The following is a 23931-nucleotide window of genomic DNA, read 5'->3' as shown; positions in this document are numbered from 1 at the left end:
CAATCACTGGTAAAGCTAGTCTCACCAGCTGGCGGGATCCCTAGGACCATAGTGTCAGACCAAGATGCCTAGTTCACCAATCATTTAAGGAGGGCATTGTTTGATAACTTTGATACTAAATTGAATTTTTCCAATGCATTTCACCCACAAACTGATGGCCAGATAGAAATCTACAAGCAGTTGGCCTTTGATGTGCTGAAGTGTTATGTCCACGATCAGCAAGGTTAGTGGGAATCATACTTGCCTTTAGTTCAAGCAGTTTTGAATGATTCCTTTTCTTCACCTATCGACGGGATTCCATATGAAGCAGCGTTTGAAAGACCATTCCAGTCAATACTGACCAGAACCTCGTCTTCAGTACTTGAAGCGAACAGAATGACGAAGTCTTACCACGAGATTTTGAAGTCCGTGAAAGACAAGTTGGCTAAAGCACAGGAGGCTTACACACGACAGGTGTCACGTGCATCCCGCACTTGGATGCCACGTAGACATATCTGTACAGAAGGTGCAAGACCTAGGGTGGAGAACTAGTCCCATGTGAGCCCAGTCCGGGACAAGTCAGCCAAGGTTCCATTCTAGTCGTCTAAGGTCAGGTGTGCATTGTCCTGCACATGAAACAATGCCACTCCGCACTGTGAATCTCACAATGGAATGATGTCAGTGGTTCTATGTATCTGGTATGATACTGGATGCTAGCCCTCTGTGTAGACATGTAGGTTTGCATGTAGAATAGGGGCCAGCCCATAAGGCTACCCCAGAGCCAAGCCTAAGGCTCATGTAGTGGGCATGGGGAGATTTAGAGCCACCCCAAGGGGCCAGGAGGGCCCCATGTGGTGCCCACTTGCCCTAGTTTGGGCTGGAAGGGCTGTAGACCAGCCCTAGGGCCTCTGGACAGGCAGCCAACAGGGCATCCAGCCCTTAGAGGCCTGTCGGCCAGATGTGGGGCAGCCCACACAGGCAGCCCAGCAGCCAAAGGCCATGCGCATAGGTGGCCAACCCTCCATAGGTGTGATGCGCAGGTTTTTTTCAGCATTAAATATTATTTAATGCAGTCGTGAGGCTTTTAAAACAGCCGCCTGGATTTATACCAGCCGAGCAGCATACAGTAGAGGGTATAAATACCCAAGGCATTAATCAGTTCATTTATCTCATAATTCACAAAGTGCTGCAGCTACTCAAGGGCCAGGACAGCCAAGGGAGAAGCTAACGCAAGGGTGAAGATTCGGAGGTCAAGGGCAGAGATCTATCTCAGCCAGAACAGGTTCAGTCAGTCTTTTATTTTCAGATTTGCATCATTCTAATAAAAGCAAATACACCATTCGTGGTGGGGGCCGGGACCCAATATTGTGTCCTCTTCTCCCTCTCTCTCTCTCACACTATTTTTTTGCACATCTACATTCAATTTTGTGCATTAATTTCGTCACGACAAGTGTGCTGATTTCTGAGCATTGGAGTTACCGATCTCCCCCGAAGCTTCCGCATGTTACAGTGGTATCAAAGCCTACTTCAAGTGTAAAGATTCAGCAAGAAACCAGATATTTTTTCTCGCTCATGTGGTTGGTTTTCAGACTCCGGTGGACCTCCCCTTCCAGAGTGACTCCTGTCCCTCGAAAGACGGTTGGTTTTCAGCCTCTGGAAGTCTCCCGCACACATAGTGGATGGTCAGATTGCGCCCCAGAAAGGAGGTGCATTTTCTTGCTATGGCGAGCTTCGACGACGAGAGAGACCAAGAACCCCGGGACCAAAGTGCACCAAGCAGCCCAGCTAGGGCATCAGGCATGAGTGTTCAAGAGATGTTCCAACAGATGATTGGAGCAATCGCAGACCAGAGTACCAAGTTGGATGAGCAGAAGGCGCAGATGCTGGCTCTGGAAGAGCGCACCCGTTCTCTAGCGCCGCGTTTTCCGTCTCCTCCTCCATCTCCTTCCGTATCCCAGATTCCAAATCCTCTACACAAGGACCCTCTCGAAGGGTCACGACCGCAGCCAAGTTCGATGCTTGAGTCCAGATGCGTGCATTGGAGATCCGACAACGTGAAGATGAAGCCATACGATGCGTGGAACATGAGCGATACCTTGCGGCTTCCTCAAATCATTTTCCCAAGAAAATGAATTTCAGTAAGTATAATGGTAAACTCGACCCCACAACTCTTTATTCATGGTTGCATCAATTTGAAGCTTACTTTGCCGCAGTTAGAAAGAATGATACTGACAGGGTGATCTTAGCCAGTTGGTACTTGGAAGGTGAGGCCATTCCCAGGTGGACCCAATGGGCTCATACCCACACCAGATTAGGTATGGCAGCTTATGTTTGGGACGAGTTTGTCCGCAACCTTAAGCAGCGGTTTCTGTTAGAAGTCATCTCCTATCTATACATATACACCAGGGCCTTTGTTGTGGGTGTGCCCGCCCTTATTAGGTGTTTTCTCATTTTTCCCCTCTCTCCATATTTTTCCCCCATTTTTCCCATTTATCTTTGGCTTGGGTGGATGCCCAGGAGGGCCCATGAGTTGGCCGACTTATGGTACTGGTCCACGACTCCACATCTGTGCTGGTTGACTGCTGACAGCTGACCGATTGGCTGTGTTGGCTGGTCGTGGAGGATCAGGGCCTGTCGGCTGCCCTTCAGCAGGCCGACTGCACTGTGGGGGCCATATAAAATGGCCCCACACCCCTTGCCAATTTTGTACCAATGCCAGGATTCTTTTGTATATATAGAGCAGAGTTACACGCCTCTATCTCTCTCTCTCTCGTGCTGTGATTTTCTGCATTGCGTTTTGCTCGTGTTCCCAGATTTGGTCATCATCTCCGCTGCGTATTCCAACATGGTATCAAAGCCTAGGCTCTAGATAGTTCTTGGGATTTGTGTGAGCAAGAGGGGGACCGTACGGGACTGTTCGGGAAGAGGAGAAGCAAGAGGACGACGGACTAATTTGTTGGACAGCCACTTTTGCAAGTGTTAGTTCTTCTTTGTTCCCACCCACCCACCCTTTTTCAGTGTACATCCCCTTAATGGCAGATCTGTTTGAGATGGCCGAGAGACATGTGAAGATTCCGACACTCCCCACGTTCCCGGTGGACCATCAGTTGGACGGGAACAACTACGGCATATGGAAGGTTATGATGGAATCTGTTCTGGAGTCTTACGACCTCACTGATTTCGTTGTTGTTGGGGTTCCACGGCCAGAAGTAGAGGAAAGGGAGTTACCGTCAATCCGAAAGGACCGGGAGGCTCAGACACAGATGTGGGATCGTGTCAACGCCAGGGTCCGTTCGTTTATCTTTCTCAACTGCACACCGCAGGTAATCAATCATGTAAAGCATATGACGCTGGCCAGAGGTATATGGCAGCATTTGGCCTCTCTTTACAACAGGGTATCGCCCATGAAGAGGATTTCCTTGGAAGCCCAGATGTAGGTTATGAGCCCTGCAAAGTCGTTGACGATGCGGAAGCATATTAACAAGCTACAGGCTCTTCAGCAAGAAGTTCTTCACGCTAGGAAGGAGATATCGTCAAAGGACATGGCCATAACGTTGCTGTCACACTTGCCCTCTCAGTACTCAGCATTTTACTCGTCTTTGATTACCAGTCGCAGGCTCAGCACCATCACGTGGGAGGAGCTTGTGCCCATGGTCTTGGACCAGGAGGAACGATTCACAAACCCTCTTCAGGGTGGAGGTTCGGAGGCCTTAACTGGCCAACGGTCGAAAGGCCGTAACACGGGCAAAGGGAAGGCTTCCTCGGAGAAGTCTTCTGAGAAGAAGTCCGACGCTGACCACGAGCAACTAAAGGCAGAGAGGACCTGTAATAATTGTGGCGAGAAAGGCCACTATTGGAGGCAGTGTCCCAAGCGGAAGACCGAGAAGGGTGAAGATTCCTCAGCAGCAATCATGAAGACTCCGGCTTTTGTGCACCTGGAGGTGATGGACACCAATGTTTCATTTTCTTCAGGCAGGGAGGAGATTGGAGGATTCTCCGCAACGGATACTCGGGAGTGGATTCTAGACAGTGGTGCTTCCAAGCCTTCCCGTTCAGATTTACAGGATCTCTGTAGGTATTCTGGTCACATTCTTACTGGGGATACATCCACTATCGCAGTTCACAGCGAGCGCAGGATGGAGATAGTTCCCGATGGCAGAGGGGGGAAGCATTCCTCCCAGGTGTTGTATGTTCCGTCACTTGGTTTTCATCTGTTGTCAGTGCATCAGGTTTGCAAGACTGGCGTACGGGTGGAGTTTGATGAGCATTTTGTTGCTCTCCGGGACAAAGCAACAGGCCATGTGGTTTGGGAAGGCGGAGTGGAGAATGGAGTTTACAAGCTTTAAGCACTCTCTCTCCAAAGTCCTCAGGTTTGTGATGAGTGGCAGTCTGGTAGTGGCCACTTAAGTGTGGATACGCTGCACTTGCAAGCTTTCCAGGACAGCTTGATGGCAACAGTTGGCAGGAACTCTCCAGTACTGATGTTGGTAGTTCTTGTATTCGTCAGTCAGACGAAACTGAACAGGTAACTTATGCTCTGATGGGTCGTAGTATTTGGGACAAAGATCGACGACAGAGGCAGAGTACCGGCCTGCTCGTGATGCCGCTTGTGAGGTGTTGAGGATACAGAGGTTGCATTGTAGGATTGGGCTTCCACTGGAGGAACCCATGGTCATCCAGAGGCACTTTGTTCGTAAACAGATCGTTGCTGATGACATCTTGTTAGAGTTCTGTTCGACGGAGGACAGTACAGTGAACCTCTTCACGAAGTCGCTATCTCAGGATTTGCTCACGCGGCACCCCAGCTCCCTATGGTTGGTTTCACAGCCAAGAGCTGAGAGGGGGTGTTAGAAGTCATCTCCTGACTATACATATACACCAGGGCCTTTGTTGTGGGTGTGCCTGCCCTTATTAGGTGTTTTCTCATTTTTCCCCTCTCCATATTTTTCCCCCATTTTTCCCATTTATCTTTGGCTTGGGTGGATGCCCACGGTTGGCAGGAGGGCCCATGAGATGGCCGACTGATGGTACTGGTCCACGACTCCACATCTGTGCTGGCCGACTGCTGACACCTGGCCGACTGGCTATGTTGGCTGGTCGTGGAGGATCAAGGCCTGTCAGCTGCCCTACAGCAGGCACTGTGGGGGCCATATAAAATGGCCCCACACCCCTTGCCAGTTTTGTACCAATTCTGGGATTCTTTTGTGTATATAGAGCAGAGTTACACGCCTCTATCTCTCTCTCTCTTGTGCTATGATTTTCTGCATTGCGTTTTGCTCGTGTTCCCAGGTTTGGTCATCATCTCCGCTACGTATTCTGACAGTTTCTACCGCCCCATTACCTTGAGCGACTCAAAGACGTGTTCAGGGGAGCGCGTCAGAACGCGCAACCAGTCCTTCAGTTTGCCAATAGAATTTTGAACTTATGTTTGCAATTAGGCTTATCTAATATGGACAAGAAAGGGCAATTTATGTATGGCCTTGACATGCAAATCCAGTGGGAGCTGCGTATGTTTAGGCCAACCACCTTCGAAGACGCACTCTCGCTTGTGCAGAGCGCTGAAATGAAGCACAATGGTGGCAAGCCCAAGACTTCCCAGCCGGCTACTCCCAAGGCTACTGCCTCGGGGGAAAAGGCCAGAACCAGACGGGGTCTTTCCCAAGACAGAACACAGGAGCCTCTGGCTCCAAGAACTCGACAAATGCGTCCAAGCTTACTCCAAACCAGAAAGCGGAGGCAGGCAAGACTGGTGGCAAGTTGAGTGCTGAGGAGATTGCTCAATACAAGGAGGGTAGCTGTTTCTTTTGTCATACAAAAGGACACAGTGTCCTAAGAAGACTACCACCCCAAAGACCACCGCCTCAGCCTCCACAGCTTCCGTGGTGAGCCCAGCTCCCACACAGACCCCAATGGCTAACCCTAGTTCTTCAAATCCCAATGCTTCAGTTGCAGCAATCATTAGCCGGGAGCTCAAAGATAAGCAAAAGGGCGCCCATGACCAGGAGTGAGCACAACGAATTGCTCGAGACCTTTGGCTACATAGGTGGCCAGAGAGTCGTCGTCTTGTTTGACAGCAGCAGCACGGAGGACGTGGTCACGAAACAGGCCGCTCAGCGTGCCCGTTTCGTCTGACTTCGATGGACAAGCAAGTTGAGGGTTTTAGCACAGGCATGACAATGAGCGTCAAGTATGAAGCTCTAGGTACTAAATTGGTTATTCAGGGCATAGAGTTTGTGCGTGATTTTATGGTTGCCCCTCTTGTAGGAGCAAACATAATATTGGGCATTCAGTGGTTTCACAAGTTTCTTCTTGATGTCAAGTGGGACAAGCACACTTTCCAGATTAGTTGGAATGTGTCAAACGTCCCAGTGACCAGTAAGTGTGAGCCAGGAATTCTGAACTTTCTACTCCTAAGCCACTTGTAGGCTAAACGAGCAATCAAGAAAGGCACACATTGTGCGATGATATATATCCAGACTGCCCAGACGGTGGCCAGTGCTTCCGAGAAGTATTTGGCTCTCCATGAAAAGTTCCAAAAGATTTTTCTTCGGGACAATCTCCCTCCCCAGCTCCCCTCGTCCAGACCGGAGGACCACAAGATCGATCTCCTCCTAGGCTTGAAACCCCCAAGCAAGTTTCCATATCGCCTTTCCAAGGCAATGGAATCGGGGTTGGACCGCCAACTCCAAGAATTGTTGCAATCTGGCTTCATCCACCCCAACATGTCACCATTTGCAGCACCGATCCTGTTTGTCAAGAAGAAAGATGGGTCTTCTCGTTTGTGTATCGATTATCGTGCTCTCAATAAGCTGACTATCAAGAGTAGATTCCCGATGCCTTGAATAAATTATATTCTCGAGAGCCTGGATGGGGCCAAGGTGTGTTCGAAACTCGATTTGAAGAGTGGGTACCACCAGGTGAGGATTGTGCAGGGGGACATCCCCAAGACAGCCTTCCATACGGAACGGGCCCACTATGAATTTGTGGTCATGCCTTTTGGCTTGACGAACGCCCTAGCCACATTCAACCGCATGATGATGCGTGTGTTTCGGGAATTAATTGGAAAGTGTGTTCATATTTTTGGACGACATACTAGTATTATCAGCTACAGTTGGGGAGCATGACATTGATGTGGAGAAAGTCCTGAAGTTGCTGGAAAGCAACGAGCTCTACGTCTATGAGAAGAAGTCGAAATTTTATTTGTTCGAGGTTCATTACCTTGGATATATAATTAGTGCAAAAGACATTCGACTTGATCTGGCTAAGGTGGCCGAGATTGTCAATTGGGAAGTACCTCAGACTGCTTATGACATCAGATCCTTTGTGGGTATATGCCAGGCATACTCCACCCACATAGACAATTTTTCTAACCTCTCAGCGGATCTCACCGATCTGCTAAAGGGTGTCAAGACAAGAAGACAACGAATTCGAATGACTCCACGAGCGTTGGAGACATTCAAGAACCTCAAGGTGGCTTTATCAGAAGCGCCTTGTTTAGCACTTGCCTCGTGGGACGAGCCATTCCACGTGATCATCGATGTGAGTAACATCGCAATTGGAGGTGTATTACAACAAAATGATCATCCAGTAGCTTACATGTCTCGTAAGTTACTGCCCACAGAAAAGAGTTACTCAATCTACGATCAGGAACTCCTCGCAATTATACAGACCTTGAAACATTGGAAACATTTTCTTTATGGCCATGACTTTGAGGTTCGCACTAACCATCAAGCATTACGCTGGATTCAGACAATGCCAAGTGCACAGTAGAGTAACCGACAGCACCGCTGGAGCCAGATATTCTAACAATTTGGTGGTATGATTGAGTACCTTCCAGGAAAGGCCAATCCAGTGGCTGATGCTTTGAGTAGGAAGAGACAAGTAACTTTGATTCAGACCACTAGACTCAACCTTGTTGGTACGGGACTAGACGACATGAAGCACACGTACGCGGATTCCGAGGAATTCAATACACAGTGAAAACCGACATTGGATGCCATAGGACCATGCCACTTTTTGATACGCGATGGTTGGCTTTTCTACAAAGGCCGACTGTGTGTCATGAAGTCGTTCAGGGCAGCTCTCCAAAGATGAGGCGAGATGTGTTTTCATATGTACAACACTATGATATTTGTCAAAAGGTGAAAGCTCCTCGTGGGCAGAAGATAGGGTTGTTATAGCCCTTGCCAATTCCTGAGGGACCTTTCCAAGATATTTCGATCGATTTTGTCACAAATTTGCCTCCCAGTCCGGGTAAGCGTAATACGCAGTGCTCAACTATAGTTGATAGATTTAACTATTGTTGATAGATTTAGCAAATTTGTTATGCTTATTCCATGCAAGGCCAATGTGACCACCGAAGATGTTGCCCAATTGTTCATTTGGCATTGGTACCCGATTGGCAGGATTTCTAGGACCATAGTGTACCGAGATGCCAAGTTTACCAGTCATTTTTGGAGGGCATTGTTTGATAACTTTGGTACTAAATTGAATTTTTCCAGCGCATTTCACCCACAGACGGACGGCCAAACAGAAATCTACAACCAGTTGGCCTTTAATGTGTTGAAGTGTTATGTCCACGATCAGCAAGGTAAGTGGGAATCATATTTGCCTTTAGTTCAAGCTGTTTTGAATGATTCTTTTTCTTCAGCTATTGACAGGACTCCATATGAGACAATGTTTGGAAGACCATTCCACTCGCTATTGACCAGAACCTCGTCTTCAATACCTGAAGCGAACAGATTGACGGAGTCTTACCAGGAGATTTTAGAGTCAATAAAAGACAGGTTGGCTAAAGCGCAAGAGACCTACACTCAACAGGCCAATAAAGACTAAAGGGATATGAAGTTTTCGGAAGGTGATTGGGTTTATCTTCAGATTATGAAGCAAAGGTTGAAACAAGTGGGCAAGCGATGCCCAAAGTTGTCATTCACGAGCTTCGGACCCTTTCCCATCCAAAGAAAGATTAACGAGGTTTCAATGAAGTTGAAGCTACCTCCGAGTTGGACTATGCACGATGTGTTCCACGTCAGTGTCATGTGCACACACATGTACATGCTAATCTCAAGACTAATCCTAGAGTGCAGCCAGATAAAGAAGGATTAAAGAATGATTAGCACCATAGATTTGGAGCATTGTTTGCTGTTTTGGCAGGGGGGTTTGACCAGTGGAGGACATGGGTGATGTCGGCCAGTACACGGAAGAGGAGGGACCAATCAACTGCAGCATATATTTTATTATGTCCAGGAGCTAGCCGATCAACAGTCGGCCAGTTCACATGGTCACCACAAGGCCTATAAATAGCCAAAGTGCTCATTGTTTTCAACATTCAGCCCCTTGTTGGCTGGGTCATAGAATTAGGTTTTGTTTAGGTGATTTACCTTTTCATGGAAGGCAGCCTATGGCTGCAAGATAGATGTACCTTTTTGTACCATATAAATACTGGATTTCCAGCTATTTATCTCTCTCTACTCTCCTTTCTGTCTGTGTTTTGCATCAGCATGTTCTAGATGGTGTTTAGGGCTGAAAGAAGCATCTAGCTACCTCCGAGTTGGACTATGCACGATGTGTTCCACGTCAGTTGGTTAAAACCATATGCAGGTCCGATCCCTTCAAAAGTTAAAGACGAGGCGGAACCAGATATCATTGATGAAGCTGACGTTATGGTTCCAGAACAGATCCTTTTGCACCGCTTCAAGCATGGCTCAGGCCAAAGACAAAGACAGTTCCTCACCAAGTTTCAGGACCGAGGGACCCACGAAGCAGTATGACTTGACAGTTGATGAGGCTGAAGTGATGGTTCCAGAACAAATCATTTTGCACCGCTTCAAGCATGGCTCAAGCCGAAGACAAAGACAGTTCCTCATCAAGTTTCATGACCTAGGAACCCATGAAGCGGTATGGCTTGACAAAGAGTTCTTTGAAGACCATCCGGCTTTATTGACAGACTATTTGGAGGCTATGCAACTTCTGTCAAGTTAAGCAAAAGGGGATGTCACGTGCATCCTGTAAACCGGCCTCGGTCCCTCAAACAAAACCAAAGGGTGGTGCAAAAACAAACTTGCACACAAAACACTTCAACACCATCGAGGACCTAGAAAAGAAAAACAAACAGGGGGAGCTAGAGTGCTCCTGCAAACAGTACACGGACACCGATTGGCCCCTGAATGGGAGAGATAAGATTAGGGTTAGAGTTCATGTGGGAGACATACACAGAGAAGCAAAGGAGAGAGAGAGAGAGAGTTGTGGGGATAAGTCAACTCATCAAGATATGAGTGTGTGACTCCCCTATCACACATGTATATTGCACTAGTACACATAGTGCACTTAGTACATTAAAAGTACTAAGTGTACTATGTACTATAACTTATGGGCTTGTACACACTATAAGGGTGGGCATAATGCCTTTACCCCAACAACCTCCCACTTAAAGGCAAAGTGCCCTTAAGTAAAGGAAAAGAAAAAATCAGCATGTACATGATAATATACAAGGCCATATCAAGGCTGAAACTGGCCTCATCCAATGCCCATCAAGTGTCTGCAATGAGCAAACCGCTCCGAAGGCAAACTCTTTGTCAACAGATCAGCCGGGTTGTCATCCGTACGAATCTTAACAAGCTGAATTTGCTTGTTCTCTATCACCTCTCTGATGAAGTGATACTTCACATCCACATGCTTCGTCTTTGCATGAAAGACAGGGTTCTTTGCCAACTGGATGGCACTCTGACTGTCACAATGCAACAATGGAATATCACCTGTATAGCCCAAATCAACCACTAACCGAGATAGCCATAATGCCTCCTTGCAAGCCTCTGTGGCTGCAATATACTCGGCCTCTGTAGTAGATAAGGCAGTGCACTTCTGCATCCTGGATATCCATGACACAGCACCTCCTGTGAATGTAAACACATAACCGGTAGTAGACTTCCGGTTATCTGGATGACCGGCATAATCCGAATCCGTGTAACCATGCACTAATGCATCATGTTTGCCAAAACAAATGCACATATCCTGTGTGCCCTTCAGGTATCTCATGACACCTTTCACTGCTTCCCAATGCTTCTTGCCAGGGTTGGCCATGTATCTAGAAACCACTCCCACTGCAAATGCAATGTCCGGCGTAGTAGCAACCATGGCATACATGAGACTGCCACAAGCTGAAGCATACGGAATCTTGGCCATATCAGCCCTGCCACTATCTGACTGTGGGCTGTCCATAGCACTGAGTTTCACATATGGAGGCAAAGGAGTACTAGTCTTCTTCCCCCCGTCCATATTGAACCTCTGCAAGACTTTGCCAATGTATTCCTTCTAAGACAAATACAACACATGCTGATTTCTGTCCCGAAGTATCCGCATACCCAAAATGTGATTTGCATCACCCAAATCCTTCATATCAAAGGTTTGATGCAGCCTCTTCTTCAAGGCATCCATCTCTTTACGAGATTTCCCGGCAATCAACATATCATCAACATACAAGATGAGGATCAATAGACTGCCATCCAAAGCTTTCTTGGTGTATAAGCAGTGATCTATGTCACTTCTCCTGAATTTCTGGGATTTCATGAATGTATCAAATTTATGATACCATTCTCTTGGTGCTTGTTTGAGCCCATAAAGACTCTTTTTCAGCTTGCATACAAGCTTCTCCTTTCCACTTACTGCATAACCCTCTGGCTGTTGCATATATATCTCCTCATGGAGATCACCGTGAAGAAAAGCAGTCTTCACATCCATCTGAATCAAGTCTAGATCATCATGAGCAACCAAAGCTAATACAGCTCTAAGTGTGGTCATTTTGACCACTGGAGAGAAGATCTCATCAAAGTCCACACCATATTCCTGCTTGAAGCCCTTAGCCACTAACCTGGCTTTGTATCTCGGCTTTGCATCAGGTGCAACTTTGAGCCTGTAAACCCACTTGCAAGGCAAAACCTTCCAGTGAGCATCAAGTAGTCAACCCCTGGAACAAACCTGTCAGGGGCTCTGGAGGGTCTTGTGGACCTCCGTACCCAATGACCATCATTTGCAGGTTGCTGTCCAGCCTGCATATCACCTATTGGTGGCTCCTGTTCCATGCCATAAGGCTGAAAAATCATGCCCGGTATCTCCTCTAACTGTGGTATATCCATAGGGATATCTTCTGCCATCTCTGGCTGTCCATTTGGACCATTTTCAGCACCATTTAAGGGCTGGTTTTGCTGCTGTAATGGCTGATTTACAGCCCTTGGTTGTTGTCCATGATGTCCATCATCATCAAAGATGACTCTGCCAGGCTCCTGTTGCCTTGCAGGCTCCTTATACATGCATGTTTCATCAAAAATGACATCATTGCTGCGTATAATCTTCCTATTCACGGGATCCCAAAGTCTATACCCCATTTCACCTCTGTCACCATATCCTAGGAATATGCATTTGTGAGACTTAGGATCAAGTTTGGTGCGCATTTCCCTGCGTATGTGCACGTACGCAACGCAACCACACACTTTCAAGTGCTTGTATGATGGAGGCTTCCCTGTCCATACTTCCTCTGGCACTTTCCCACCAAGCCTCGTGTTAGGTGACCTGTTTATAAGATGAACGGCTGTCATAACAGCTTCAGCCCAAAAACCATGAGGTAACGCAGCATGTGACAACATAGAACGGACCTTCTCCTATATAGTCCTATTCATCCTCTCTGCTGTCCCGTTTTGTGGAGGATCATAAGGAGTAGAGAGCTCCCTCTTGATGCCTTTAGCATCACAAAAGTCCTGAAACTGTTTGGACATATACTCCCCACCATTGTCGGAACGCAAAGCCTTCAGTGTTTTGCCAGTTTGATTCTCAACATGAGCAACAAACTTCTGAAACACTGCGAATGTATCACTCTTCAAACGAAGAGGATAAACCCACACCTTGCGTGTGGCATTATCAATAAAAGACACAAAATATTTTGCCCCTCCCAAAGAAAGCTGAGGCATCTCACATACATCTGTATGCACAAGCTCTAACTGAGCATCTTTCTGTCCAAGAGCTTTCTTGTGGGGGCACTGGAGTTGCCTGCCATATATACAATGCTCACAAAACTGAAAACTTGAAAACTTTAGAGAAGGCAAGTAACCCAAACGAGACAATTGCTCCATTCCTTTGACACTCATGTGTCCCAACCGGCTATGCCACAGAGAGATTTCCGGCAGCTCGGTTGCATTTACATTAGCATGGTGACAAACACCTGCATGCATGAAGTAAAGAGTGTCCACCTTAGAGCCTCTGGCAACAACCAGTGGTCTGACACAGACAACATGATGGTGGATCTGGCCAGCTCATCCATATCTTCCCACTCTTCAGCAGTAAGAGAAGCGGGTTTTACACCCCTTTCTTTGATAGGCTTGTGCTGCTTCTTCTGGAGCAACACATTATAGCACTGGGTTTGCCAAATATCATAGTTATGTGAGCCTTCAAGCTTCTTGATGTGAAGCAATGAAGAGCTCTCACCTGTGGTTGCCATAGCAATATGCAACCTGTCAATGCCTGACTCCCTGCAAAATGTGCAAACACTGCACCAAAAGCACACAAAGTGCTCACAGTTGTTCTCCCAAGCTTTATCTCCCACTGCGGAAGCACAAATGCAACTCTACTCCCACTGTATGTGATGAAATCACCAAAATCTGGGTGCTGCAGATTTAGGACAGCACCTTAAATGTGCTCTGTTGCCCTTCCAAAGTACTGTACAACAGTACCAAGTGCTCACCTGTGATGTACCAAACCTGTACCGACAAGTACAGCAGCTGAAATTGAACCTTTTCCTCACTCAAATCAGTGTACAGCCATGCCAAAACTTGCACAAAGCTGTGCCAAATCTGTACCAGCACGTACAGTAGCAATAAATGCTCTCCTGGCTGTCCAAATGAGTGAAAATCAGACTTTTACAATCCCGAACACTGCATACAACAGTCCCGAACAGAAATTGGGCAAAAGCCCCTTGATTGCAAGCTGATTTCTGAGGATTCAAGGCATAAATGTCTTGCCTGCTGTTTTGCCAAGCTCAACAAGCATAAAATCTTGAAAAGCCCCTTGATTTAAGATCAATTTCTGATCATACATGGTACATTAACGCACATGAAGGCATCCAGAGTCTTCACGATGCTTCCCCCTAGCCACATATACATCCAATACATGAAAGCCCCTTGATTTACAGGCACATTGAGTGCTTGTAAGGCATCAACACATTATCCACAGCATCAAATGCGATTGCCTGCATGCAAATCAATCAAATCGGCACAAAAGCCCCTTGATTTGCACTGCAATTTGCTGCAATTTTGCCCGAATGTGCGATTTCTCACACCATACAGCATGTATGACTGCTTAATTGCACAATTACATCAAAACCCCCAAATTTCGACATCCAATTTCCTGCAAATTGATCCTGATTGTGACCAATGTCACCCAATTTTGCCAATTTTGCTCAGAAATTGAGCAATTCGGCACCTGTATCTGCTCAATTGATGACTGTACTTGCTCAATTGCAAATCCAAAAAAAAAATTGAAGCAGAATACCTTGTAATTTCTGATTTTTTGTTGCAGAAAAAAAAAGTGGGTGATGAATTTGGTGCTGCTCTGCAGAAATCTGATGCTGTTGGAGGGCTCTTCAGGCGTGCTGCAGAAGTCGTGGAGACACAAGCTGTTGACGCTGCCCAACCGAGCCGTCGAAGCCCAGGCGTGTTATCGCTGGGCGATTTCAACTGTCCTCGTGGAAAGCTTGTAGACGTGGTTTTACGCCTTCGCCTAGTATCTTACGCCTTGTAGCCAGCCGACGACTTCGCACGAATGGATGCACGCCCAGTTGCCGCTGCCTTCGCCTGAAAGCCAGTCGACGACTTCGCCTTGCTGCCTTCGCCGTGTAGCGCTACACGTTCACCGCTTGTGACCCGCTACCACACTCACTACGCGTGCTCTTGGGTGTCCCGCTACCACACTCACTACGTATGGAGGCTGTCTGCTGAGGTGCGCCTGTTGTTGGTGCGCTGAAGTGCGCCTGCTGGGCAGCGTGGCTACTGCCTGCTGGGCAGCGTAGGCTACCTGCTGCACTGCCTGCGCTTGTATCTGGTCGCTTCTGGCCTCTTCACACACAGGCTGCGCCCAACACACGAGAACCAGCACTCACAGGCGACCAACCCCTGCTATGATGTAACACGCAGATCCATGCAGCACACGCAGGTTCTCTGCAGCGACGAAACCCTAGAAAAATAACTAGCTCTGATACCAGTTGAATGGGAGAGATAAGATTAGGGTTCGAGTTCATGTGGGAGACATACACAGAGAAGCAAGGGAGAGAGAGAGAGAGAGAGAGAGAGTTGTGGGGATAAGTCAACTCATCAAGATATGAGTGTGTGACTCCCCTATCACACATGTATATTGCACTAGTACACATAGTGCACTTAGTACATTAAAAGTACTAAGTGTACTATGTACTATAACTTATGGGCTTGTACACACTATAAGGGTGGGCATAATGCCTTTACCCCAACAGCCCCAAAACGCAGTGGCACCCCTTGCGGTATTTCTTTAATTGATTATAAGAGCTTTGATTACAATAAGGCTGGAAACTCAACCGTCACAGTAGAACTCCTCAAGCCTGCAAAGACCCTGCATCATGGCTTCATATCCACTCGGCATCCACAAATAAGTCCAGCCATTGTTTACATCAAAAGACTCACATTGTGTCACCAATTGGCCAACCATTTGGTCCATCTCCAGATTTGTGTCTCGTTCACTTGAGGCCAGGCCGGTGTCTCATGTGAAGGGGCCAGTATTTTTGCATAACATGGACGGGAGCCAGACTGGTGCCACCCGTGTGTTAGCAGGATGGTGTCATATGGACGGGAGCCAGACTGGTGCCACCCGTGTTAGCAGGATGGTGTCATATGGACAGGAGCCAGACTGGTGCCACCCGTGTATGACCTGGACTGTGTTCTATCCATGGGATTATCACGCCATGGAAGAGCCAGTATTTGTGCCGTGTCTTGCCTATGGGACTGTCACTCCATAGGGAGGCTCGTGCCTCGATCTGTGTCTTACCTATGGGACTGTCACTCCATAGGAAGACCAAGATTTATACTTTCTGTCATGCCATTATTGTGCCCGACAGGAATGTTTAGTACTTGTTCCATGAACGGGAGATATGTCCATGATATTGTTTGCACATGCATTCATGTTTGCATGCTTGGAACTGTCTTCGCGTGACTTGCATTCTTGTGTTTGTGAAACCGATCCCGTCAAGTGGGAATAGACTCCGTTGGACGCCCACACGCATAATAGCACAACTTAAATATCACAATTTGAATGGACAACTTATTTACAACTGAAAACTGAAATGAAATGAAATGTTGATCAATGGACACCAGCACTGGGGCCAGAACGGGCCGACCCCCCCCCCCTCAATATATGATATATTATTGGGAGTATTTAAAAGATACAATGCTCCATGGGTTCAACCAACCAGATGATGTCCATGTACAACTGAAATGAATACAGTTACCAAACAAGAGACTTGGAGTAGTCGTTCGAAGGAGCACTTGAGGAAGTCTAGTCTCTATGGTCCCGTGCCTTCACTGGAATCCGCAGGGAGCGCCCCACTGGTGTTCCAGGACCACGCACAAACAGGCGCTCCCGTGCTAAAGCCTCGCTCTCCCGATCTCAGCACCCATGGACCGTGGTTCTCCAGAAGCTTGGACTACCCAGCACCGAACGAGTGTTAGCAGCAGAGAGTATCCCTTATCAGATTTACATCACAGTCCTTTGCTTAAATCTCAATCCACTTACCTGTAGCTCGCTAGTGGAAGACAAATACCCGAGGCGCCAAAGTGCAGCTGCTAGAGATGGACACCAGGGCGCAGCAGCCTACTGGCAAGAGGGAAGAGTGCGCAGCCGCCTAGAGATCTAAACGCATCCGTCAGCAAGTGGAGCGGTGTCCGGCGCAGCCGCCTGTGTCTAGGCGCAGCTGTCTGCAGAGTGGAGAGGTTTATGGACGCAGCCGCCTACTGTATGGTGCAGCCGCCTGCAGAGTGGGCACAGCTGCCTGCTGTCTGGCGCAGCCGCCTGCAGAGTGGAGAGGAGGCCTGGGCGCAGCCCACCAGCATGCAGCAACCTAAGGGCAAGCGGAGAAGAGGCCTGTGCGCAGTTCACCAGCGTGCAGCTGTATCTAGCAAGATGATAAGAGGCCTGTGCGCAACTGATTATAAGCAAGAGGAGGTTCACTCCTAAGCGATGGAAGGGGGTGCATGATAAACAGCTGACCGGCCCACCACAGTTGCATGGAGGCGGCCAGTTCCAAAGTCTCAAGGTGAGGGGTGGGTAGGTGGCCATGCACCCACCCCCACACATAAGATTAAGTGAGGGGTTTCCCTCCCCACCTTGACCCATACGTGGGTGCCCATAATGGGTGCCCACCCTACCAAGGACATCATGAAATATTTGGGAGGGTGCCCACTCTTTAATGAATGTGAACTTGCAACCTTATAAAAAAAATAAAGGTTAGAAAGAAAGCTATAAAATAAACAATTGCAATACACTTACCACTTGTTCACACGCAACAAAACTCGTCAGAAGACAGAGCAAACTTCACGACTCACTGGCAGGCATCCTCGCTCAGTAAGTGGCACGTCAAACAGGCAAACACAAAAATACAAGTCATGCGAAAACAGTTCCAAACATGCAAAACATGAATGCATGTGCAAACAGTATCATGGACATATCTCCCGTTCATGGAACAAGTACTAAACATTTCTGTCGGGCACAATGATGGCACGACAGGAAAACATAAATCTCGGTCTTCCTATGCTTTGACAGTCCCATAGGTAAGACACAGATCCAGGTTACCTATTCCCTCATGAAACATCTGGAAACATAGAGATGCCCATACCTGTAGGTCCCTCTGTTCCTTTCCAGCAAGAAGAAAACAATCTGCTCCATGAGCATGCAGCCATGCGAGCTTGCATCACTCCCATGCCAAGGAACACATTCAATTGACCTGTACTTGCAGCCGGAAACCCAAGCACTTAGCTGAATTTGCAGCCAACCAAAAACAACCTAATTGCTCATGTTCGTAGCCACATGCACTGCCACGAAACAGTCCATAAACCCTTTCCAAAACAGTCCTGAACCAAAGCAAAGAGAAGGTGAAAGTTCCATCCATTGAACGCCATCGACATGATGTCTGTGTTCATGTGTTCGGAGCCACCAAACACCAAGTTGATGCCCCACAAGTATGTAGGGGAAAGAGAGAAACCCACACAGCTGTGCACTTCCTGCAGCCGCCTACAGCCCTGTGCCTCCTTCCAAGAGAGGGAGAGAGAGAGAGAGAGAGAGAGAGAGCAAGTGCAGTCCATCCCCCAACTTTTCGACGAAAGAGAGGGAGAGCTCCGACCAGCCTTCCAAAAAGCAAAAGCTCCTGCAGGCTGTGCGTGTACTGCAGCCGGCTCTGGGACCCTGCCCGCCTTGCTTTTTATCAAGAGAGAAGTCTCTCTCTACAGCCACCAGCCCCTCCATAAGCGTGTGTGCTCCCCTCAACAAGCAGTCCAGTCATCCGTGTGCCAAGCGAAAAAGGGAGAGACAGAACGTGTGCCGCAGCTTCAATCCGTCAGCCCCTCCAAGAGAAAAACGCGCACACCCTTCAGATTCAGCAGCCTACCAAAAAGCATGAGATAGAAAGAGGTGTCTCCCAAATTAGCTTTTGGTCCTTGGGCCACCAAAGGTTATAAAACCTTTTAAATTAAAATCTCTTTGTCTCCTTCACACTTGGGGTTGTCCACACATGGGTTTCCTTTTCAACTCCAAACTGATGCCATTCACACTATCCACCATGTCCCCGTGCACACCTGCATACTGTCCAGAGAAAAACACACGGTCGTGACACATCCCATACTTGGATGCCACGTAGACATATCTGAACAAGAAGGTGCAAGACCTAGGGTGGCAACTGGTCCCATGTGAGCCCAGTTCGGGACGAGTTAGCCAAGGTTCCACTCTATGCGTCCGAGGTCAAGTGTGCATTGTAATTTGTCCTGCACATGAAGGAGTGCCAGTCCATACTGTGAGTCTCCCTCTGGAATGATGTCAGATGATCTGAGTATCTGGTTTGCGACCAGATGCCGAACACTGTAGATGCATGTAGGATTCCACCCGGTTTAGGCATCTTAGCCTTGGGGGAACGCGTTCCATCGTTCCCAAGGGGTGGAAACGGTGTTCCCCTGCTACTATGCCTGCGTTGGCTGTGTGGGCTGCCCCACACCTAGCCGACTAGCTGGCCTGGACCCTGGGCCCTATCGCGGCTGCCTGGCTAGGGCCCCTAGGGCTGGCCAACAGCCTGCCCAACCCATGCTAGGGCTGGTGGGCACAGCATAGGGCCCTCCTGGCGCCTTGGGGTGGTTCTAAACCTCCCCCATGCCCACTACATAGGCTCTAAGCCCTGTTTTGGGGTAGCCTTATAGGCTGGTTCCCTTTTCCTACATGCAATACGTGCATGGGGGAACGATTTGGCATGGGAACGGCTAGGGGAACGTGGGGGAACGGTTACATGGAACGTCTAGCTGCCGTTCCCCCTTTGGGGAACGTTTTTTATGTTTGGCCAAGAAAAAAAAAGAGAAAAAGTGTACCTGCTGTCGCGAGCCGCCTATGGATATCCTTGAAAGACGTGCCCTATTGTCGCCTACCCGCATACTTCTTAGGCCCGTGCGGCATGCTTGACAACTCTGAGTCACGAGTGGGCTCCTCTCTCGTGTCTCTTTAGACTTCGACTCCTACTTTCCAAGGCAAGGCAGCAAGGCTACTTACTTTCCCCCCACTTTTTCGCTCTCGTTCCCCCTTACCGTCCCCCCTCGTTCCCTTTCCCGTTCCCCTGATGGGGCTTTCGTTCCATTCCCGTTCCCATTCTGTTGCTACTATGAACGCAGGGGCTGCCCAGCAGCCCAGCATGTGTGCTTGGATGGCCAATCATTAATAGGTGTGAAACGATGACTTCAAGCAGCATTTAATGCTTGTTTTTGCTAGTCGTGAGAATATTCAGCAGGCCGACCTCTGTTGGGGTGGCCGACCAGCATCAGTAGAGGGTATAAAAGCCCAACCAAGAAAACAGTAAATTCATCTCATTATTCATGAAGGGTTGCCGCATTCCAAGGGCCAGGACAGCCAAGGGGAGTGCTCCAACCAAGGTGAACATTGCAGGTCAAGATTCAGTCTTTATTTTCAGATTTACATCATTCTAATAAAGTAAATACACCATTCGTGGTGGGGGCCCTACAGGGTATTTGGGAACCAATACTGTGTCCTCTTCTCTCCCTCTCTCTTTGTCTCTATTTTCTGCACATCTTCTATAATTTTGTGTTGTATTCGTTGTGAATGATTGCTGAACTCTGAGCATTGAAGTTACCAATTCGACCACGAAGCTTCCGCATGTTACAACCAACTTCTTCAGAGACAAAACAGTGGCACCAGACTGCTTCCACTTAGCCATCCGATTTGGTGGACCTAGGTGGCAGCTACCCTTGATTGCCCCATGGCCGATGTTCTACATGAACCACTACCAGGGAGAGGTGCACCCTAAGGAGCTGTGTACATTACCTCATCTATCACTTAGCTCTTACCCTTTCACATTCAGTTCATTTCGTTTTGTACTATCTAGGTTGGGATATATCGTAACACTTCAGTCTCATAGGCCAATTTGAACTTTTATAGACATTTAACTCTTCTTCCAGACCAAAGCGACGAGGGCAGATTCACCCACTACACCCGACCTTCAAGCTCATGCAAGAGCTAAGCCGAGAGGAGTAACACTAGATAGAGCCACTGAGCTATGCAGAGCCTGGCGCCGTCCCCGCCCACGCCCACGTCACTATAGGAGGACCAGAGCCATCATCTCCCACCACCACAGGACTTTCTCCCACTGGCCCAGCTTTACTACATTGGGTGCCATGTTGCAACGTCCTCTGCAGTATATTTTAGGGTGATATGAGAGCTGGACACTTTTTGTTTTGGGATCAGATCTGGCATTTCAGCTCTTGTTACTTTCTTTGATTTTTATTTTTAGTACCCATGATGATGTATTTCATGGACATGATGTAACCTTTCGGTCTCATAGGTCATTTTGGCCTTTTGTAGACGTTAATACAACTCTCTCTCTCTCTCTCTCTCTCTCTCTCTCTCTCTCTCATTCCATTAAGCTTCCACATGTAACACAACTCCATGGGAGAGGGCCCACCACAACCAGGACTGAAGTACATGGGACAGAACAGTGGCCGCCTAGGGTGAGGATCAGTCAACTTCTTGTCCGAATGGTAAAGATCAAAACAGCAGCTCATCGCTGAAACCAAGGACCCAACGTAAGAAAATGGCCACTTGTGGAGCTGGAGAAGATGAATGACTTCAGCTCATGCCATCCCTAGTACAGCTCATGCCACTCCCTACTAGGGATGGCTACTGATCACAAGCCCCTCAAAGCCTCACTGTGTGCTCCCAAGAGAAAAACAGGCAGATGTGCTTAAGTGAGGGGGTAGTTCGAAGGAAGGCAGACTTAGATATAGTTTTTTTTTGAGAAAGGCTGAATATGGACAAGCACAGACTGAAGGCATAATTGAGGCTGGTCAAAGAGCCTGGGGGGAGGGATTCAGTTCCGCTTTCTGGTAACGAATCCTACTCAAGTGCACAGCTTTGAATCTCACAATCAAAAATGCCCATTCCCTCAAGGTAGAGCAAAAGCACATCTCAACAACCCTTTGTACTTGCATGAATGCAGTATTTTGCCTAAGTTGGACCTCATCGTAGCATAAACTATAATTCAGAAAAATTAAAAATAAAGAGTCACCAGGAAAATCCATGGGGGTAAAACAAAATAACCTAAAGGACAGAGGCAATGTGTTCTATATTTTATAATTTAAAAACAAAACAAGGGGGATTGTAAATTTTTGCAAGAGATGTGTTTATGCTCAAATCAAAGTTCGAAAATTTTAAAAAAAATAGATCAGCAACTAAATTGAAAAAAAACAAATAGAGATTGCGCATTTTGAACAGAATGTGCAATGAGGGTCATTTTTTCAGTTCATAAAGTACAGAAAACTAATTAGAGGGTTTTCTTCTGACCTGAATCGCCCAAGACAAGCACTCGCACTTGGCCAGAGGGCGTGTTGTCTGCGTTACCTCCATCGTGCTTTTTATCCAGCCTTGAAATCATAACACCCGGCTTTGCAAACGGACATATAAAGCCTTCCTTTTCTGCTTCTGAATTTTCTGGGTTGGGGGAGGGGGGGTCACCCTGTCTTGTGATCTGATTAACGCAAAATCAGCTTTAGTATGTCTTGGCTTGGATCTCCTCCTCGCAGCTTTACTTCGCACTATATACACACTCGTTTGTTTTATTTATGAATTATAGCTACCTATTTTAACAATAATATACGACGTTGCTGTGGCATGAAGTTTGTGCATACAAATGTGCACGTGTGTATGTGTGTGTTTATGTGTGTGTTGTGTGTATTTGTGTGCACATGTGTATGGGTGTGTATGTGTCTATGTGTGACTCTCTCACAGACACATATCTATGTGTCTCCCTCTCATATGCATTTTCTCTATATCTCTATCACATGCACAGACACAACCCTCTGTCACACACACACACATGCACATGCAATCTCTTTTTCCTCACACCTGTCTCGCATACACACATGTAGAAACTCTCTCTCACACACACACACCCTCCACACGCACGTGTGTGATTGTGTGTGCGGAATTAATAATATATTTTTATATTTTTACAATATGTCATTATTATATTATATTATTATAAATTTATTATATATATTTATTTTTTTATTTTTTTTTATTTATTAAATATATACCTATATTATTTTATTATATATATTTATGTTTTCTATTATATTATTAAAATATATTTATATTAAATTTTCATATTAATAATGTATTATTATATATTTACTATACATATATGTCTTTACACCAGGGATGTAAATATTATGTGTTTCATTGTCACCAGCCTTAATAATTTTTTCATGACTTTGATCCAACATGTCTCCATGGCTACAAAACCCATGATTTTTTCATGACTCTAATCTAGCATGTCTACATGCGCTAGCAGAAGCCGTGATTTTTTCATGACTTTGCCTGAGCATGATTTTTTTCATGACTCTGATCCAGTATGTCTCCATGGTTGTAGAAGCCTCGTCAATTCTAAAGAATCAGCATGAGACAACTAATCAAACAAGGGTTTTAAACCTCGAGAATCAACTTACCACCATAGAGAAGTTCTCGCAAGGAGAAGCAACATTACAACTCTTAGGAGGATGAAGAATCCCAGGAGAATCTAGTGATCTCATTGAACATGCAGGTCAAAAGTCTAGCACTAACTTTTGAAGAATTCAGATCCATGCTTTTGGAAGAGGAGATGCGCTTCAAAGCACATCAGGGTGGAGAAATTGCTTTCTCTACCAACAAAAGGAAAAGGGAAGGGTAAGTGCTACTAGTCTGCAAAACAAGAAGGGTCATGTCTAGAATGAGTGTAGGAAGAAGCAAGTAGATACTCTCAAGGAAAAACCTAAGAAGACTGAGCTCGATAACAATGACCAAGTGGATACTAAGCTCTTTGTGACAAAATCAATGATATCTTTGCATAAGCTCTAAAATGTCAAATACGTGCAAAGCTTGTGTGATGGGCAAGTAGCATCGATAGTCTTTTCCATGAGGAGGCTAGCAGTAGATCACAATCTCCTCTATAGCTAGTCCATGTTGACCTCTCTCAGAAGAAGATGAACACACATGCTCTAGGCGGTTCTTTCCATTTCATGTTGTTGATACAGTAGAAAGACATGGGTATACTTTTTCAAAGAAAAGGTCGAGGCATTTGGGAGATTCAAAGAATGGCTAAGCTTGGTCTAGAGTGAACTAGGGCACAAGCTGAAGAAGTTTTACACT

At 46.9% G+C, this 23931-nt stretch overlaps 1 protein-coding gene across 3 annotated transcripts in view; it reads right to left on the bottom strand.

Annotated features, from left to right (window-relative positions):
- Positions 1-22352, bottom strand: part of LOC147634881 (small GTPase LIP1-like) — a 63205-nt gene extending 40853 nt beyond the window's left edge. Inside the window, exon 1 of one of the 3 annotated variants that reach the window (XM_086804097.1) lies at positions 22090-22352. In XM_086804097.1, the coding sequence (XP_086660223.1) occupies positions 22090-22180 (91 nt within the window). In that variant the 5' untranslated portion in view covers positions 22181-22352. The remainder of the gene's footprint in view (positions 1-22089) is intronic. The other 2 variants (XM_086804099.1, XM_086804098.1) reach the window with 2 other exon arrangements.
- Positions 22353-23931: the final 1579 nt, after the last annotated feature.

The sequence above is a fragment of the Cibotium barometz genome, chromosome 10 (assembly GCF_041138505.1).
Source record: "Cibotium barometz isolate CiBa-2024 chromosome 10, ASM4113850v1, whole genome shotgun sequence".
In the NCBI taxonomy this organism is placed as follows: domain Eukaryota; kingdom Viridiplantae; phylum Streptophyta; class Polypodiopsida; order Cyatheales; family Cibotiaceae; genus Cibotium; species Cibotium barometz.
This window is presented reverse-complemented; position numbering and strand designations above follow the sequence as displayed.